The 21019-nt window shown below is 43.8% G+C and overlaps 1 protein-coding gene across 7 annotated transcripts in view; it reads left to right on the top strand.

Moving 5' to 3' along the window:
- CAMK1D (calcium/calmodulin dependent protein kinase ID) overlaps window positions 1-21019 on the top strand; it is a 486590-nt gene that overhangs the window by 23386 nt on the left and 442185 nt on the right. Inside the window, exon 1 of one of the 7 annotated variants that reach the window (XM_016962639.4) lies at window positions 15978-16095. The exons of 5 other annotated variants lie outside the window; for them this stretch is intronic. In XM_016962639.4, the coding sequence (XP_016818128.1) occupies window positions 16043-16095 (53 nt within the window). In that variant the 5' untranslated portion in view covers window positions 15978-16042. One more of the 7 variants, XM_054660093.2, reaches the window with a different exon arrangement.

The following is a 21019-nucleotide window of genomic DNA, read 5'->3' on the forward strand; positions in this document are numbered from 1 at the left end:
GGAGATGAATCGTAAGAGCTGGTAATGGAATTGTTTTTCTGGTAAAGCTTAAATGACCCACTTCCCGGGTGGCCACCAGGTATTCTTTTAACAGACGTTTGCAAAGCGCTTGCTTAGGGCTGGTGCTGTCCCAGCCGGGGCTTCAGTGGCAAATGAGAGACGTGGTCCGCTTCTTCCTGGAAGTTGGTACCGTGTCCATGCCTAATTAACTGGGTGTGGTGGTGCGTGCTTGTAGTCCCAGCTACGTTGGAGACTGAGGTGGGAGGATCACCTGAGCCCAGGAAGTTGAGGCTGCAGTGAGCCGTGATCACGCCATGGCACTCCAGCCTGGGTGACAGAGGGAGAGCCTGTCTCAAAAAAAAAAAAAAAAAAAAAAAAAGATATTAAAAAAATAAAAACAGTCCAGGTGCTGTGGTGCACGCCTGTAATCCCAGCACTTTGGGAAGCCAACGCGGGTGGGTCACTTGAGGTCGGGAGTTTGAGACCAGCCTGGCCAACATGGTGAAACCCCGTCTCTACTACTAAAGATGCAAGAATTAGCCAGGCGTAGTGGTGGGCGCCTGTAATCCCAGCTACTTAGGAGGCTGAGGCAGGAGAATCGCTTGAACCTGGGAGGTGGAGGTTGCAGTGAGCTGAGATCGTGCCACTGTACTCCCGCCCGGGTGACAGAGGGAGGCTCCATCTCAAACAAACAAACAAAAAAACACCCCAAAATCTCCCATTCCCTATGAACCTCTAAAACACTTCATAGCATGCTTACATCACCTGCTGTCTGCCGCTCTGCATGGTGGGGACATGGGTTTGCGTCACATTTTCTCTGTTAAGAGCTCAGGGGGCAGTCCAGATGCGGTGGCTCACGCCTGTAATCCCAGCCCTTTGGGAGGCCGAGGCAGGCGGATCACCTGAGGTCAGGAGTTCGAGACCAGGGTGGCCAACATGGTGAAACCCCATCTCTACTAAAAATACAAAAATTAGCTGGGCAAGACAGCGACACTCTTTATCAAAAAAAAAAAAAAAAAAAAAAAAGTCCAGGTGCAGTGACTCATGCCTGTAATCCTAGCACTTTGGGAGGCTGAGGTGGGCAGATCACTTGAGATCAGGAGTTCAGGACCAGCCTGACAAACATGGTGAAACCCCGTCTCTACTAAAAATATAGAAATTAGCCAGGTGTCATGGCGGGCATCTGTAATCCCAGCTGCTCGGGAGGCTGAGGCAGGAGAATCAGTTGAACCCGGGAGGCGGAGGTTGCAGTGAGCCAAGATTGCACCACTGCACTCCAGCCTCGTGACAGAGCGAGATTCTGTCTCAAAAAAAAAAAAAAAGAAAAAAAAAAGAAAAAAAGAGCCCAGGTGGCAAAATCGACCAACCAGGGCAAGGAAGCCCCTTTACAGTAATGGTTAGGAGAGCTGGCTTCTAGCCATTCCCTGTGTCCTACCATTCCCCGTGAACTCCTAAAACACGGTACCATGTCCTACAGATCCCAGAGGCTTACCGCAGTCTCTGTGTCCTTGCTCACGTAGTATCTCCTGCTTCCAGAGCCCACCACTGATTCTTCAGGGCCAACTCAAATCTGATCTCTGCCACCCACTGCTCCTAGATGCTTGCAGCCTACTTTGGGCTTCTCTGTCTTTATTCTTTCATTCTTCAACTCATGCTCTTGAGGGTCAGTTGTCCTATATTTTTCTTTTTTTAGAAATATTTCTGTGGGCCGGGCGCATTGGCTCATGCCTGTAATCCCAGCACTTTGGGAGGCTGAGGCGGGTGTGATCACAAGGTCAGGAGTTTGAGACCAGCCTGGCCAACATGGCGAAACCTTGTCTCTACTAAAGATACAAAAAATTAGCCGGGCGTGGTGGCGGGCGCTTGTAATCCCAGCTACTTGGGAGGCTGAGGCAGGAGAATCACTTGAACCTGGGAGGCGGAAGTTGTAGTGAGCCAAGATCACGCCATTGCACTCCAGCCTGGGTGACAGGGTAAGACTCCGTCTCAAAAAAAAAAAAAAAAAGAAATATTTTTGTGGAGATGGGGTCTCACTATGTATTGCCCAGGCTGGTCTCGAACTCCTGGCCTCCAGTGATCCTCCCACCTCGGCCTTCCAAAGTTCTGGGGTTATAGGTGTGAGCCACTCACTGCGCCTGAGCTGTTTTGCTTTCGGGAGAATTTTCTCTGATGCAACCGAAAGCTTCATGAGAGCAGGGGACACTTTCTTACATGTGATCTCTTACACGTGATTTTCCAAAATACCTTGCACGCTGAGTAATGGATGGAGAGTTTATTTGGTTCTGTTTTAAAAATCCCGAGTAATGGAATTGTCTCCACGGTGGTTGAGAGAGCCTGCTTTTCTGAATGTTTTTGTTACTGATAAGTCCTTGAGAACGTTCCCCCACTATTTTCTTCCTCTGGATTTCGTCTCTATAAATCATCCCCGCCTTCCGTGTGAGGATTGCTCACTGCGTGGATTAGCTGCAATGAGTGTTTAATCCACGGGGCTTTGCCCTGCCTCCCCCCTCGCCTGTTTACAGGCCCTTTTCCTTGGCTGCCACATTGCTGTGCTTGGGAAAGGGTGAGTTGTCAGGGAAATGTCATTAGGATGCTGCCTTGGTGCTGCTGGTACTCCAAAAAAAGACTCTTGCCCAGTAATGGCCCAAAGCTGAACATAAATGACATTTGGCTTCTTCTGTCCTTCCATTTGTTGGGTATCCCGATTGCCTGTGTCCTAGGGTATCCTGCTGAATGCCATTACTCTATTATTTCCTCGTTGGGGTTTCCTTCTCTCAAACACGGCTTGTTGTAGTCTTGACATGATTTTTGGGAAGCAGTGTGTATTTGGCGTTTTTCATTTTTTACCCTTACAGATTGTGCTCTTTTGCAGTTTTAGGACTTTTGGTCCATATGCCGATTTCTCTAAAACCAGAGCATGCAGCCGGGCACGGTGGCTCACACCTATAATCCTAGCATTTTGGGAGGCTGAGGTGGGCAGATCACTTGAGGCCAGGAGTTCGAGACCAGCCTGGCCAACATAGCGAAACCCTGTCTCTACTAAAAATACAAAAATCAGCCAGGTGTGGTGGTGCGTGCCTGTAGTCCCAGCTACTCGGGAGGCTGAGGCCGGAGGATCACTTGAACCTGGGAGGTAGAGGTTGCAGTTAGCTGACATCATACCACTGCACTCCAGCCTGGGTGACAGAGGGAGACTCTGTCCCAAAAAAAAAAAAAAAAAAAAAGAATAAAAAGAATAAGATGTCTATGGTGTTTGAATTTCTGCTTGGCATCAGGTACTTCCTTAGACGCTCGACGGGGCCTTTACCCCATCACCAACCCTGTGGCTTAAGTACTGTTTGACAGATGAGGAGAACTAACTGGCCTCCGGTCACATGACTAAAAGAATAAGTCAGAGGGCGGGGATTTGAACCTAGATCTATGTGAAGAAGCTTCCGGAAGGCTGTGCTGACAGAGATGGAACAGACTTTTCCAGAGCCGGCTTTGAGCCTCCTCTAGGGCAGGTCCTGGGAAACTCCACCACCGGCCAGTGGTCCAGGGAGTGCTGCCAGGGGCACCTTCATGTGACGGTGTGAAGGGTCTTTGTTAGTTTATTATGGAGTCATCAAACCTGTACTCCTGTCATGCTTCTCCTGAGGTCCGGTGGAGGCCTTGCCTGGAGCCTGGAACTGGAAATCATATTAGGCTCTGCAGGTGACAATGCAGGGTCTGGATTCCCCCACCTGCTCACACTCCTGAGAAACCTTTGTGCTGACAGAGGAATGGCCTTAGTAACCATTTCTTTTCTTTTCTTTTTTTTGAGACAGAGTCTCGCTCTGTCGCCCAGGCTGGAGTACAATGGCGTGATCTCGGCTCACTGCAATCTCCACCCTCTGCCTCCTAGGTTCAAGCGATTCTCCTGCCTCAGCCTCCCCAGTAGCTGGGATTACAGGCACCCGCCACCATGCCCTGCTAATTTTTGTATTTTTAGTAGAGACGGGGTTTCACCATGTTGACCAGGCTGGTCACAAATTCCTGACCTCAAGTGATCCTCCTGCCTTGGCCTCCCAAAGTGCTGGGATTACAGGTGTGAGCCACCGCACCCGGCCTTATTTTTATAGGTCAAGCACACATTTTGTTATTGCATGGCTCTTTCTCTCCTGGCAAATGAAGATAATAATTTTTGAAACATCCAGAGAACCCTGAGATTTTGAATCAGGCTGTTGGCAAACAAAACAAAACAAACAAATTTAAAAAAAAAAACATAATGTTCTTCCCAGTGTTCTGGCAAACACAATGTAGTATTCTCTGGAACTTTTAAAAAAAGTGTATGGTCTTTATAGCTTAGGTATCCATTGGCAAAAGGTCATGGAAAATTCAGTCAGGTATCCAGAAATTCAGACAAAGTCAGCTTTATTTTCTCAAATGGCTAAAACATGTTTCTGTCCTTGTCTTCTTATATGAGTGGATGTTGTCCTGGTCACTTAAGCAGGTGAGTGAGCAGAACAGATATTCTTTGACTTGAAGCTCAATGTTCTTCCCTAACTTAAGATTTTTTTGTTTTTGTTACTGTGCTTGTTCTGCTGGCACTAAAATAGTGATTTTTCTTTTCTTGTTACAATGTATTACAAATGTTATTCAGGAGTTTATTAGATCACATTTACTTTGTTTCAGGGCTTGTTAATTTTAAGAAGTCATTATAAATAAGCTGTGTAATAAAGGACCCACCATATAGGAATGCACTTCAAGTGGTTTCTTCATATTTTTAATGATTGGAGAACACCAGGAGATCGCACATGGGAAAATTAAAAATCTCAAACACCCAGTCTCTTAAGACAGATGATCTGGCATGATGTGCACAGTTGCTCATTGCTTCTGTTTAGGATATGTTTGGAAATCTCTGTGGCTCTTGTGATTTATATGCAAGATGACCTTTTCATGTTGTCACAGGCAATTTCATAGCAATAAGAAGAAGTTTAAACTGTATCTTGCATTAGGTTAACATCCAAAGGTATTAGGAGCCAAGCTGTTGAACATTCTAGTTTGAGATTCTGATTTTGCACATGGTTAATTCCAGAGAAAGCACCCCAGGCATGCGGCCCAGCTCACAGGCCACTTCACAGGCTGTGAGGCCTCGTTCCTCTGGAGTCCAGTGTGACCTCTGGGGGACTAGACACCAATTATTTCCTGGGCCAGCCTCATGAGCGTTCACCCTGCCTGGCTGCCCAGGGGCCCATGTGCAAAGGGCTCCATACTTCATCAAGCGCACTGCTCTCTCCGTCTAAAGCCCTTACTTTTGTTTTAATAGATATATTTTTTAGATACAGCGTCTCACTCCATTGCCCAGGCTAGGGTGAGGTGGTGCGATCATAGCTCACTGCAGCCTCTAACTCCTGTGCTCAGGTGATCCTCCCTCCACAGCCTCCTGTGTAGCTGCGACCACAGGTGCACACCACCACACTTGGCAAACTTAAATTTTTTTTTTTTTTTGTAGAAATGGGGTCTCGCTCTATTACCCAGACTAGTCTTGAACTCCTGGCCTTGGCTTCCCAAGGTGTTGGGATTATAGGTACGAACCACTGTGACTGGCCCCTTAGTATTTTTTTTTTTTGAACAAGGGTATCCCCATTTTCATTTCACACTGGGTCCCACAAATCAGGTAGCTGATCCCAATCCCTTTCAGTTATAAAACTTTCTTCTCTACTCTTTTTAGCCTAATATCAAAGGCTTTTTAGTGACTAAAATTTTCTTAGGGTTAGTGGTTAAAAAAGTTTATCGAGCACTAGAGTTTACTGGACACTTGGAAAGGTTTTTTTCTCATGAGATCTCTATCCAAGCATGAGCATGCATTTCTTTTTCTTTTTCTTTTTCTTTTTCTTTTTTTTTTTGAGATAGTCTTGCTCTGTCGCCTGGCTGGAGTGCCGTGGTGTGCTCTCAGCTCACTGCAACCTTCGCCTCCCGGGTTCAAGTGATTCTCCTGTCTCAGCCTCCCAGGTAGCTGGGACTACAGGCACATACCAGCATGCCCGGCTAATTTTTGTATTTTTAGTGGAGACAAGGTTTCACCATATTGGTCAGGCGGGTCTCAAACTCCTGATCTCAGGTGATCTGCCCACCTCGGCCTCCCAAAGTGTTGGGATTACAGGCAGGAGCCACTGCACCTGACCAAGCATGCATTTCTTTTAGTAGAGCAAGAAAATCTTTGAGATACTATTTTGAAAAAAATTTGAGGGGTTCCTAAAATATGGTGGCCTGCAGGCTTTCTCCGTCAATGGATCTTATAAGTAGACAGTGGTCTCTGGACGAATATAACGCTGTTTTGGCCTGAATCTCAGCATGACTGCTCACCAGGGATCTGTCTGCATGATGCTGAACCTCTACTTATAGTTCATAAAATGGGAATCATAATTGTTTATATTATTTAGGGTCGTGATGAGGTTTTCATGAGATAAATCATCAGAGTTTCTTGTTTGTTTAATGCCTGGTGTTTAAGTGCTCAAAAATGTTAGCTAAAATCCCTTAATTTGGGGCCAGTCTTGGTGGCTAATGCCTGTAATCCCAGCACTTTGGGAGGCTGAGGCCAGTGGATCAGCTGAGGTCAGGAGTTCCAGACAAGCCTGGACAACATGGTGAAACCCTGTCTCTACTAAAAATACAAAAATTAGCCGGGCATGGTGGTGCACATCTGTAATCCCAGCTACTCGGGAGGCTGAGGTAGGAGAATTGCTTGAACCCTGGAGGCGGAGGTTGCAGTGAGCCGAGATCGTGCCACTGCACTGCAGTCTGGGCGGCAAAGCGAAACCTTGTCTCAATCAATCAATTAATCAATGAAAGAAAATAAAATAACTTAATTTGAGGCCAGTTTTTACCATTCAGATTCATGGCCAGATACGACTCTACTCCTGGCTAAATATCTTTCAAAAATGTGCCAGAAAGTGGATGGATCAGTATAAATCTTTTAGGAGGACTTTTAAAAAAAAGGGTGTTGTTGGCCGGGCGCGGTGGCTTACGCCTGTAATACCAGCACTTTGGGAGGCCGAGGCGGGCGGATCATGATGTCAGGAGATCGAGACCATCCTGCCTAACACGGTGAAACCCTGTCTCTACTAAAAATGCAAAAAAATTAGCCGGGCGTGGTGGCGGGCGACTGTAGTCCCTGCTACTCGGGAGGCTGAGGCAAGAGAATGGTGTGAACCTGGGAGGTGGAGCTTGCAGTGAGCCAAGATTGCACCACTGCACTCCAGCCTGGGTGACAGAGCAAGACTCTATCTCAAAAAAAAAAAAAAAAAAAAAGAGGAGGCATTGTTGATTGATTGAACATCAGGTGAAACCTTTTTTCCTTAGTTCTGAATCTAGCAGAGCAATTATTATGATACTGTCTCACCTTCCAATTAAAAGGATCAATGATTATAAATATGAGAGTAAAGGTTTTTAAGGCTACAAGGAATTCGTCACACTTGGAGCCTATGTTTTGTAATGATTATTGAGTTTGACAACCCAAAGGAGGCCAAACAAATCCTTCCTTTTATGAAGCTGATAACATAATTGCACTTCAGTTTTTCATGTGAGTATTGCCCGGAAAAAAGGGAAGGATTTTTCTTACCATGATGCCACCCAAGTCAATATATGTTTAAGACCATTTCTCAGCTGGGCGCAGTGGCTCATGCCTGTAATCCCAGCACTTTGGGAGGCCAAGGCGGGCGGATCACGAGGTCAGAGATCGAGACCATCCTGGCTAACACGGTGAAACCCCATCTCTACTAAAAACACAAAAAATTAGCCAGGCATGGGGTCACGTGCCTGTAGTCCCAGCTGCTCATGAGGCTGAGGCAGGAGAATCGCTTGAACCCAGGAGGCGGAGATTGCAGTGAGCTGAGATTGCACCACTGCACTTCAGCCTGGGCAACAGAGCAAGACTCTGTCTCAAAAACAAACAAACAAACAAAAAAACAAACCCCACGCATTTCTCAGCTAATTGAAGGCTCACACATTTAGTAGTGATATAATTGGCCTAGTCATTTGTCAGGTTGTTTTTGAGTTAAAATGAATGGTTTGAGGTTGAGATGAAATCAATGAAAAGTATATGCCTGTGTGAAGTAGCTTGTACATTTTTATGACTCTTCCATTTTGATTTAGGTGAAAGCCTGCCTTTTCCCTTTATTGGAAATAAAAAAGGAAGTAGGAATGAAAAGAACTGGTCGTGTCTTGAAAATAATAGCAAAAGGAGGTCAGCTTTGTACATACATTGAGCAGTGACAGCGGGCCCCGCCCCTTATAAAGTTGTAGAATGAATGCCGTTCCCTTCCTGGGGTGGTCACAGCTTGACTTGGGTGATTGCTTCTGAATCCTGCAAGGAGAAATCTTGGGTAGTGGTTCTTAAAAAATGTCGGAAGGACTAGAAAATCATAATGCTTTCTTTTTTTTTTTTTTTTTGAGACGGATTCTCCTTCTGTCACTCAGGCTGGAGTGCACGATCTTGGCTCACTGCAACCTCTGCCTCCCAGGTTCAAGCAATTCTCCTGCCTCAGCCTCCTGAGTAGCTGGGATTACAGGCGCGCGCCACTGCGCCTGGCTAATTTTTGTATTTTTAGTAGAGACGGGTTTCACCTTGTTGGCCAGGCTGGTCTGACCTCAGGTGATCCGCCTGCCTTGGCCTCCCAAAGTGCTGGGATTACAGGTTTGAGCCACTGCACCCAGCCAATTCTCAAGTTTTTTAAAGAAGACAGTGCAAGCTGCTGAGAATTGACGATACAGTCTGAGTTCTCTGACGGTTGTGGCGTGGCATACAGAAGCAGTCCGCGTTCATGTTCGGAGTCTGGTCAGTGTTCATTGTCTTGCTAATTGGATGATCCCAGATGTGCCAATTAGCTGGTACCAGGGGCATGTTTAATTGGTAGAAATGATGAGTTCGACTGTGCTGTTGCCTGATGAGTTTTCATAGCAGAGACATGGCGTTTTAGGTGACTTGGTACTATAAAGCAAGAGTAAAACCTTTTAAAAGAAAAAAAACTGTTTTGCTATATACTCACGACACTTCTGACACTCATTGTGTGGATTTTTCCACACCAGTCCATTTTCCTTGGAAACTGTGACTTTAAGTGAAATGACATAACAAAACCACAATTTTTCATTTATTTATTTATTTATTTTATTTTATTTTATTTTTTCTTTTTTTATTATACTTTAAGTTTTAATTTTTCATTTTTTTAAATCAGTGTTGTAATGAAATGATATTGAACAAAATGATGATATTCAAGTATGTCATTTTGCTTAAAGTCAATTTCCAAGAACTGATTGGACATTAAGTGGGGACTTGCTGTACCACCTTTTAGGGAGAACAGTTGAACAACAATTGTCTGAGCTAATATTTGGAATATATTAATGAAAACCATGTTGTAGAATGTGTGCCCAGCCTCTCACTATATAGTCAGCCCCATGGATACCTTTTATCTGTGTCATATCTTGTAATGATAATGTATGTGAAATCCTTATGGTATGCATCACACTTGTTTATACTGGATGATAAGGTACTTGTGGGTGAGCCTGACGCATGTTTTGATAACTTACATAGGATCTTTCATATGAAATACTCAGAAACAAAGGTGCTATAGTCTGTTTATTATCATACCCAGACATAAAAATGCTAATACTGTTTAGAAAGATTTTAGCTATAAAAGTTTAAAAACCAGGACGGGCATGGTGGCTCACACCTGTAATCTCAGCACTTTGGGAGGCTGAGGTGGGCGGATCACCTGAGGTCAGGAGTTCCAGACCAGTCTGGGCAGCATGGTAAAAATCCCATCTCTACTAAAAATACAAAAATTAGCTGGGCGTGGTGGTGGACCTCTGTAATCTGAGCTACTCGGGAGACTGAGGCAGGAGAATCTTTTGAACTCGGGAGGCGGAGGTTGCAGTGAGCTGAGATCGCGCCACTGCACTCCAGCCTGGGCAACAGAGTGAGACTTCATCTCAAACAAACAAACAAACAAACATGACTTCAAGTAATAATAGCACTTTCTGTGTTCCTTCCTAGCACTTTGATTAAATGTGTCGTTTAATCTGTACAACATCCCTGCAAGTAGCAATTTTTTTTTTTTTTTTTTGTAGTTGGCACATGGAAGAGAAGTAACTCGTCCGAGGAAGCACAGCTAGTAATGGACAGATCTGGGATTTGAAGCCAGTTCTTCCAAAGTGCACACATTTCCCCTGCACTTCTCTCTATGTATTCTAGCTAACCAAGCTGTTGCTCTAATATAATTTGTTTAGAGCATCAAACCACATAATCCAGGTTTCCGGGTGTAGTTTTTTTATCTGAAGTATTTGGTACTAAATAATTAAATTAGCTAAGTGTCAAATCCCTCTTTGTTTTAGGATTTATAGATTTAAATAAAATTAGAATAGATCTTTCCAATTTTTTTTGTTGTTGTTGTTACTGTAAAGAGCTTTTTGTGGTGGAACTAATTTTGGTGAGCAACAGAATAAGAACTCAGGGAATGTTGAAGCAGGAAAATTGGTACAGAATTTCAGAACGTGCTCAGAATAAAGCCTTTCTTTTCAGCAGTAAATTGAGTGACTTGCAACTTGGGGAAATGTCAAATTGCCATGAATGTCCATTGCTTGGACTTTATATTAGCAGGTGTTTATTTCACCACAGACATTGGGTTTTATTAAATACGCCCATTTCAAATCTTCTTGAACTTCAGAATTACTCGAGCATGTTATTTTCTCTTTCTTACCTAGTACAAGCATAAATAATGTTGAAAATCTGTAAGATAACTAAATATTAAGGAAGTTGTGTATTGGGAAATAAGCATACTTAGGTCCTTTTATGAATGGACATAACAGCAAAATAACCTTTTACACAAATAGTTTTAAAAAGTCTACTCACAGAGCTAAAATCACACTTAATGGAGAAAGAATGAACGCTTTACCTTAACTAGCCTCAGGAGCAACACAAGAGTGTCTGCTCTCACCACCCCCATTCAACTTTGTAGTGGAGGTTCTAGCCAGCGTAGTTAGAAAATGAAATGAAAGGTATCCAGATTGTAAAGGAAGAAGTAAAACGATCTCTATTTGCAGATGAGATGATCCTGTAGAGAGAAAATCCTAAGGAATCACCTAGGTAACTATTCCATTTAATAAATGAGTTCATCAAGACTGCAAGATCCAAGATCAGTATACAAAAATGAATTATATATGTATATGCTAGCAAGGAAAAATAAAAAATAAATTAAGAGAACAATCTCGTTTATAATATCGTCAATAAGAATAAGATATTTAGGAGTAAATTTGACTGAAGAAATTCAAGCCTTGCACATTGCAAACTACAAAACATCATTGAAAGAAAGTAATGAAGACTTAAATAAATGGAAAGACGTCCTGTGTCTATGGATTGGAAGACTTAATGTTGTGGAGATAGCAAAACTCCTCAAATTAATCTATAGATTAAACACAATACCTTTCAAAATCCCAGCTTGCCCTTTCTGCAGAAACTGAGATGGTGTTCCTAAAATTCATATGGAAATGCAGGGAACCCAAAATAGCCAAAACAGTCTTGAAAAAGAAGAGCAAAGTTGGATGACTTTAAAAACTTACTACAGAGCTACAGTAATCAAGACAGTGTGGTCCTGGTGTATAGATCAGTGGACTAGAATTGAGAGTCCAGAAATAAACTCTCACATTTATGGTTTATTTTCTTTTGACTATCTTATTGGTTAAGATAATTCAGTGATGGGAAGAATAGTCTTTTGAAAAAATAGTGCTGGAGCAACTAGATATTCGTATATGAAAGAGTGAATTTGGACCATTGTCTCACACTGTATGTAAAAATTAACTCAAAATGGATCAGTGACCTAATATAAGAACTAAAACTATAAAACTCTTAGAAGAAAACATAGGTGTAAATTTTTATGCCTTGAAAGCACAAGCAACAGGAATAGATACATTGTATTTCATCAAAAATTGTGCATCAAAGGATACCATCAAGACAGTGAAAAGACACCTCACAGAATGGGAAATGTGTTTTGAAAATCTGTAAAGGGCTTGAATCTAAAATATGTTAAAAACTTTTATAACTCAATAATTGATAACCCAATTAAAAATGGGCCAAGGATATGAATAGGCATTTCTCCAAAGAAGGTACATGAAAAGATGCCCAACATCTTTAGCCATCAGGGAAATGCAAATCAAAACCACAATTAGATGTCACTTCATACCCGCTAGGATGACTGTAATAAAAAGATAGATAATAACAAGTGTTGGTGAAGATGTAGAGAGGCTAGAACATTCCTAGGCTGCTGGTGTGGATGTAAAATGGTGAAGCTGCTTTGGAAAGCAGTTGTTCCTCAAGAGATTCAACATGACATTACTAAATGAGCCAGCCATTCTGTTCCTAGGTATACATCTAAGAGAAATGGAAATATGTGCCCATATGAAAACCTGTATATGAATGTTCATGGCAGTGTTATTGATGTAGCCAAAGAGCAGAAACAACTTAAATGTTTATCAGTGGTTGAATGGAAAAAGAAAGTGTATGTATCCATACAATGATGTGATATTTGGCTGTAAAAATGAATTAAGCATTGATATATGCTACTACTCATGGCTGAACCTTGAAAACATTTTGCTAAGTGAAAGAAGCCGGTCACAAGAAACTACATACTGTGTGATTCCATTTATATAAAATATCCAGAGTAGACAAATCTACAGATACAGAAAGTAGATTAGTGGTTGCCTAAGGCTGGGGGTTGGAAGATAGTTGAAGAGTAATGGAAAATGACTGATCAAAGGTACAGTGTTTCTTGGGGAGAAAAGATGAAAATGTTCCAAAATTGATTGTGATGGTCATTACACAGTTCTGTAATTATACTGAGAACCATTGAATTGTACTTTTTTTTTTTTTTTTTTTTAAGATGGAGATTCACTCTTGTTGCCCAGGCTGGAGTGCAGTGGTGCAGTCTTGGCTCACTGCAACCTCCACCACCTGGGTTCAAGCGATTCTCTTGCCTCAGCCTCTCAAGTAGCTGGGATCACAGGCGTGCGCCACCGCGCCTGGCTATTTTTGTATTTTTAGTAGAAACTGGGTTTCAGCATGTTGGTCACGCTGGTCTTGAACTCCTGACCTCAGGTGATCCACCTGCCTTGGCCTCCCAAAATGCTGGGATTACAGGCGTGAGCCACTGTGCCCGGCCTGAATTGTACATTTTAAATTGGTGAATTTTGGATTGTATCTCAATGAAGCTTTTACAAAAAAAGCAGTCAATCTATGGAATATTTCCTATGGCAACTGAAAGCTCAAATAGAGCCCAGCGTGGTGGCTCCTGTATGTAATTCCAGCACTTTGGTAGGCCAAGGTGGACCGATTGCTTGAGCTCAGAAGTTCAAGACTAGTCTGGGCAACATAGTGAGACCCTGTCTCTACAAGAAATACAAAAATTAGTTGGGTATGGTGGTGTGTGCCTATGGTCCCAGCTACTCTGGAGACCAATAGGAGGATTGCTTGAAGCCCAGAGGTGGAGGTTGCAGTGAGCTGAGATTGTACCACTCCACTGCACTCCAGCTTGGGCCACAAACTGACAAACTCTGTCTCGAAAAAAAACAAAACAAAAACCCTGTCTCAAAAAAAAAAAAAATGAAACTACTAATTTAATAATGTAAAATAAACTGTGGCACATCAATATTATGGGATACTCTGCAGACTTTAAGTTGCGATGCAGAATGTTATTGAAGGACGTGGGCAGACAATATACTGCTTAATGTAAAAAATAAGTTAACAAATAATATGATCCCAATTTTGTGGAAGAACATTTGTAATTATATTTATAGGGAGAGGGCTGGAAGTGTGTGTGTACATTCACGATATTAACAGCAGTCATCTGAAGGTGGTGAAATGACAGATGAGTTTAATTTTCTCCTTCTTGCCTTGCTGTGTTTCCTAGATTTTCTATAATAATCATGTACTAGTTAGCAGAAAAAGAAGTTTGAAGTAAATTCACATACAATATAATGTTTTGATACTTTAATAAAAAATAATAATCATGTAGAACTACGAAGATAACTTTACTCAGCCGGGCGCAGTAGCTCACGCCTGTAATCCCAGCATTTTGGGAAGCTGAGGCGGGCGGATCACTTGAGGTCAGGTGTTTGAGACCAGCCTGGCCAACATGGTGAAACCCCGTCTCTACTAAAAATACAAAAAAATTAGCCAGGTGTGATGGCGGGCACCTGTAGTCCCAGCTACTCAGGAGGGTGAGGCAGGAGAATTGCTTAAACCCAGGAGGCGGATGTTGCAGTGAGCTGAGATTGCACCACTGCCCTCCAGCCTGGGCGTCCAAGAGAGACTCCATCTCAAAAAAAAAAAAAAAAAGTTACCGTTACATATTTCATTTTACAATTATTGCTATTCATAGAGTAGTGACAGCCTCCACGCTTTGACACACACATTATATGTATAATATATAATGGCTAACTTTCATTGAGTTTGAGATATATATATATATTTTATATATATTATATATATATATATAGACATTGTAAACTCTTAATGAAAGTTATATTATGTGTATCTCGGTTGCTTTTTTTTTTGAGACAGGGTCTGGCTCCGTGGCCCAGGCTGGAGTGCAGTGGTGCAATCTCGGCTCACTGCAACTTCCACCCACAAGGCTCAAGTGACCCTCCCACTTCAGCCTCCTGAGTAGCTGGAACCCTGGCTAATTTTTGTATTTTGTTTGGTAGAGATGGGTTCTCGCTATGTTGCTCAGCCTGGTCTCAAACTCCTGTGCTCAAGCGATCCGCCCACCCCAGCCTCCTAAAATGCTAGCATTACAGGCATGCGCTACCGTACCTGGCCTGTGTGTGTATCTTTATGTCATAATAATTGCTCAATAAATGCTAACTATCCTCTATCGGGATGTAAGTTCTGAACTATTTTATTCATTGTGAAAGATTGGGCTCAAAAATTTCCCTTTCGCCCCTGCTGGCGCCCCACCAATGCTTAGTTGCTGTCATGAGTGAGTGAGCAGATGGAGCCCATTGTGGGAGGGAAGAAGCCTCAGCTCTTTTCTCCCCTGGGAACCTCCCTTTCTGTAGGCATCTTGCCAGCCAGGCATCTTTGCTTGTTCTTTGAGTAGGTTGAGGTGACTCTCAGGAGGCTTCTGGGATCGTCTCCAGAAATGCGCTCACCAAAGAAGACCCTGGCACAGCCTCCCAAGTAGCTGGAAGTACAGGCGTGTGTGTGCTGCCGCGCCTGGCTAATTTTTGCGTTTTTAGTAGAGATGGGGTTTTGTCATGTTGGCCAGGCTGATCTCGAACTCCTGACCTCAGGTGATCCGTTCGCCTTGACCTCCCAAAGTGCTGAGATTACACGTGTGAGCCACCGTTACCGGCCCAAGCCCTTGTTACTGTCGAATTCTCCCCGAATCAACCTTGAAACTTAACCAGTTTTCTTGCTTTCAGCTTTTCCCCCAGACTCCAGCTTCTAGATTCTCTGTCTGTCAATAAGAGTGTCGAGGTTTAGAGCAGAGGCAAAAACTGGTTTACAGCAGAGAAAAAAGCCTTCGTCTATGCTGGTGTGCCTTCTTGGCCCAGGAAACGTTTTTGGCAGTCTGAGTGTTTTGTCTTCTCTGTTGGGGGCTGTTAAGAGGCACAAGAAAACATACCTGTCTGCTAATTGCAGAGGTTAAAAGGCAAGAGCAAAAACACATCGCACTTGACATGCGTTTCAAATTAATAAATTGTTAAAAATGCCTACTTGGGAGACTTCTGCGGGGCTCAAAGACAGCTCCGTCATTACCTGGGGCTAGAGGCTCCAGCAGTTTTTCAGATACTGTGTGGCAATGCGAGGTTTGTCTGCTGTGAAGGGAAAACCATCCCACCGCTTAGGAAGTCATGAGATGCAGCACGAATGTGATTTTGTTACCACGCTCCCCTGGAGGCACGTCGTGCTGTTCTAGAAAGCCTGTCGTTGGAGGAAAACACTTGATGAGCCTGCGGTAAAGGCGTGGCTTGCGATTTCACTTGGGAAGCACATTGTCGTGTCGTCTGTGTGATTTACATCCCGCAGCTGATGGAGACACCACCATACTCCATGGAAGGTCCTTCCTGTCCGAACTGTCCAAGGTCTGGAGGAAGAGGCGAGATGGGTCAACTGTGAGCTTCCATCAGCTTCTGCTTAGAGAGAGGCTAATTATTTGGGTTTCTGGTGATTCCACTAGCTCCAGATTTAAGTGTTCTCTATGCTAGGGTGGCGTGGGGGTGTGTGTGGTCAGTTACTGCTTAAACTCCCTGCAGAGGGGGCTGAGGGGCTTGGGTGGCAGGTGGTTGGCGGTGGCGCGTGCCAGCCCCGGGTCTGTGCCTAGACCAAGGCTCATGTTCTGCCCATTGCTCTTGGGACAGGCTCTTTGGGACATCAAGGATTCTGGGAACATCCCGACACTGCTCTCCTTGGGGTGCGTGGCCAGAGGTGTCTTCAGGCTTCAAGGAGAGGTGCTCAGTGCAGGAGACTCAGCTTCTGCCCAGCACCACAGGGTCGAGGGCTTGGAGCATCCAGGTGGTTTCATCCAGGCCTGAGTGAGAACGTGACCTAGTTACTGTGCCTCTCTGCACGTTGGCAGAATAAACGGACCTTGCTTCCTTCCCTACTCACAGCAAGCAGAATTCTGCTGAGCCTCTCGGAGGCTGGAGGGCCGGTTTTAGTAACGTGCCCTTTCCTGGTTGGCGACCGTCCAGTTATTTTGGGTGAATGTTAATGGCCGTGAGTTTGAAAGTTGTAGTTAGATGAAAACGCCCTCTCTGGACACAGTGTCCTTGTCACCTACTGTCTGAAGGTGCTTCCTTTTTGGGGAATAGGATTGAGAGCAAAATGGTCACAAAATCTGTGGCTTTGGATTGTCATTTGATTTTTTTTTTTTGATGCCTTCTATCTGCATTTAGGTCAGTGGAAGGGATGAATTCATCATAGGCACTTGTAGTAGAACATCTCCTTGAGCCTCAAAGAGAAGGCTATTTTTCCTGTGGGTCATCTTTGTGCTGTGCATGGGAGGTACTGCCCCATGGGGCAAGGTGAGTTTAACTTTTGGAGGTGGCTGGTGATCTTGGGGGGAATTTAATTTGAGGACATGTGCATGACCAATAAACTGTTCTGGAGGAATGAATAGTCCTGTGTCTCCCATATTTTTACCTTTTATAAAGCGCTTGTACTGCACGGTGTCCTTATTCTAGGCTGATGCAAAATTTTCATACTGCATTTGCTAGTGATTTGCACCAGTGGCCGAAGAACTATAAAGTAGTTGTCTCTATTTTTTAAAAATTAAAAAAAAAGATGGGGTCTTGCTCCATTGCCTAGACTGGTCTCAAACTCCTGGCCTCAAGTGATCCTCCTGTCTCAGCTTCCTAATTGCTGGGATTATAGGAACGAGCCACTTTGCTCAACCTTAGTTTCTGTTTTATTCAGAATGGAAGGAATTTCTCATATAAGTAGAATTCTAGAGCTAGAAGAGACATTGTATCTCTAGCTCTGTCTCTGTCTTTATCTCTGTCACTATATCTGTCTCTGCGTCTGTCTCTAAACTATCTTTATCATCAGGCACAGAAAGTTAAGCCCCATTATTCAAGATCCTACAACTAGTTGAGGGTAGAATAGGGTCCATTGTGCCCAGGCAAAACCCAGGTAAGAGTGCAGGGCCAGGGCTAACCATGAGCTCCGGGACTTGTGCAGCCTGCCTGTTTCCAGTCTCTGTGTTCCCCCTTGGGTCATGTCACGTGGGAGCAGAAGCTTCTAGTTGAACGTGTAAAGGACCCAAGAGGAAAGGGGAGCCCAGAAGGGTTGAGGGACTTGCCTGAGATCACACAGCTAGTGAGCGAGTCACCTATCCAAGCCTGGAATACGGGTCCAGCTGTCCCCATGGAGCCATCCTTCTGGCCCACTAGATTCAGAATGAACTCAGGCTCAGCGTGCGTGAATAAGAGGATGCTGTGCATAGTCCTGACTTTATGAATCAACTTGATGAGATTCTGTGTGGGGTCAACTAATGTGCTCAGAGTCCAGCATTGAGTGAGTAGGAGGTGGGAAGGGGTCCAAGCTCAGTTCTGGCAAAAACTCCAGAGCTCAGTGTTGGGCCAACACTGTCTTCTCTCGTGAATGAGGAAAACCCTTTCTCAGGCCATGATATGTTGGTATCTCAGTCTTTTGGCCATGAAGGGTAGAGGGGAAAGATTGAACTTTTAAGATCTTTGCCTGGATTCTTGTTATTCTCAATACAAAATAAAATGCTTTAACTTCAAGCTCGTGTGGGGCCCTGGGAACAAGCTGCAGGTGTGCGCTTTTTTTTCTCTGATTAAATTGGAATCACTATGTAAATTAACTTTCCAGGGGATTGTCTGTGGGAATTCCTAAAGCAGTCTTAGGTCGGTATGACACGTGAAGAAAATACATCAAGCAATCAGTCTTAGAAGCTTACCTTCTATTCAGGGTTTCCACAGGAAGGCAGTTTCACCCCAGCTGGGATCACTGGTTGCTTTTCACATTCTTAATTCTTTTGCCAATTTTCCAGATGCCTTTGGAAATTCATGCTGACCGTTTTTTTTTTTTAAAAATTCCATTTTAAGTACTGAATATTTTCCTGTCACTACTTAAACTGGCATGAATAAAATATTCCCTTTCGGGAGGATGATTTTCAAATGTTTCTTAAAGAAAAACAAAACACCCTAGTCGGTTAAATTTAGGAGGTCTGTTAAAATGTCCTTACAGTACCAGCAGGTGAATTTGAGAATAAGAATTCTATCTTCCTCACAGTGCCATATACAGTGCACTGTAATGGCAAGCATAAGGAAATTAGGAAGACTAGAACCGAATCATCCAGGACTCAAAATAGAGTTTCTCCCTCAGAACAATCTGGGGTATCTATATTAAATTTATGGGATAGTTACTGTCATTAACAGCTCATATAACTGAAAATGGTGAAATGATTTGAAAATCAGATAAATGGTAATTGCACCACTGCACTCCAGCCTGGATAGCAGAGCGAGACTTGTCTTAAAACACACACACACACACACACACACACACACACACACACACACACCAGTCTGGGTATGGTGGCTCACACCTATAATCCTAGCACTTTGGGAGGCCAAGGTGGTGGATCACCTGTGGTCAGGAGTTCGAGACCAGCCTGACCAACATGGTGAAACTCCGTTTCTACTAAACATACAAAATTAGCCCGGCGCAGTGGTGTGCACCTTTAATCCCAGCTACTCGGGAGGCTGAGGCAGGAGAATCACTGGAACCCAGGAGGTGGAGGCTGCAGTGAGCCGAGATGGTGCCATTGCACTCCAGCCTGGGTGATACAGCAAGACTCTGTCTCAAAAAAACAAAACAAAACAAAAAATCAAAAACAAAAAACATAACAAAACCCCCACAACTCCTCCTTCCCTCTCCCCCCAGCCCCTGACACCTACCATTCTACTTTGTTCCTGAATTTATCTACTGTAAGGACTTCCCATAAGTAGCATCATACAGTACTTAGCCTGTTGAGATTACCTTATTCTACTCAGCATAATTTCCTTATGGTTCATCTACATTATAGCATTTGTCAGAATTTTCTTCCTTTTTATTTATTATCATGTACCATATGTTATTTGGAAATACGTATACACTGTGGAACGACTAAATTGATCTAGTTAATATATGTATTACTTAACATACTTGTTTTGTAGTGAGAATGCTTAAAATCGACTGTCTTAGCCATTTTTGAGAGCATGTACATTGTTATTGAGCATAGTCACTATGTTGTACAATAGATCTCTCGAACTTTTTCCGCCCAGCTGAAATTTTGTATCCTTTGACAAAAGTCTCCCCAACCCCCTGACCCCCAGGCCCAGGTAACCACCATATTACATTCTAGTGAAAAAACAACTTCATTAGAAATTTGGATGAGTTTAAACATAGTAAGCCTCAATTTTTATTCCAAATTTTCCTAGTTTTGAAAGTATACACACAACACACACACACACATATCCTGATCTGGACCAGGTTCTTAGCTACAACTGACTGCTCATCGACTGTCATGAATGGATCTGAAACATAACTTTTTTTTTTTTTCTTTTTTGAGACACAGTTTTGCTCTGTTGCCCAGGCTGGAGTGCAGTGGTGCGATGTCTGCTCACTGCAAGCTCCGCCTCCTGGGTTCACGCCATTCTCCTGCCTCAGCCTCCCAAGTAGCTGGGACTACAGGCGCCCACCACCATGCCTGGCTGATTTTTTGTATTTTAAGTAGAGATGGGGTTTCACCATGTTAGTCAGGATGGTCTCGATCTCCTGACCTTGTGATCCGCACGCCTCGGCCTCCCAAAGTGCTGAGATTCCAGGCGTGAGACACTGCGCCCGGCCTTTTCTTCCTTTTTTAAGGAATACATTTTCTTTTAGCTCCTACTGAATGTAACTCATGGTGCTAGGCTCTCTGAGAGAGGCAAAAACATTTCACTCAAGGAACTCATAGTGTTATGGGTGAAAAGAATGGAAAACACGGCAGGTGTTTTAGATGTGTGTTACCACCATCTGTCCTCCTGACCTCAGTGAGATGGGGTCAGACATTTAAATTTTCTCACCCAGGGACATTCAGCGAATTAAGTGGCTGAGTTGAGCTTCAGGCCCAGCTTTGGGAGACACTCCCTGTATCCTGTAAGCAGAGACCAAATCAATGCTGTGTGAGTTTAGAGATGGAGACACCCAGCCCACCTGGGGGAAGACATGATGGACGCGTGAGCATGTGTCCAAACTTGAGGCATGGGGAAGTGTCCTGCTCTGAAGGCAGGGACGGTGGCTGAGCAGACATGCCGGCCAGAACACTACCCTGAAGATGACAGTGTTGACATCAAGGGCGGGAGGTGAAGGAAAATGGCAGCTTACGCTCCACACCTCACACATGTGTGGGTTTTTCCTTCTCATTAAGCAGTTCTCCAATTCTTGGACACCTGTGTGTCCTAGAATTCACCTGTGACACTGACTATGTGCAGGTATTGCAGACCCCACAGGTTGAGGGCA

Source organism: Pan troglodytes, chromosome 8, assembly GCF_028858775.2.
Source record: "Pan troglodytes isolate AG18354 chromosome 8, NHGRI_mPanTro3-v2.0_pri, whole genome shotgun sequence".
NCBI classification, from domain to species: Eukaryota; Metazoa; Chordata; class Mammalia; order Primates; family Hominidae; genus Pan; species Pan troglodytes.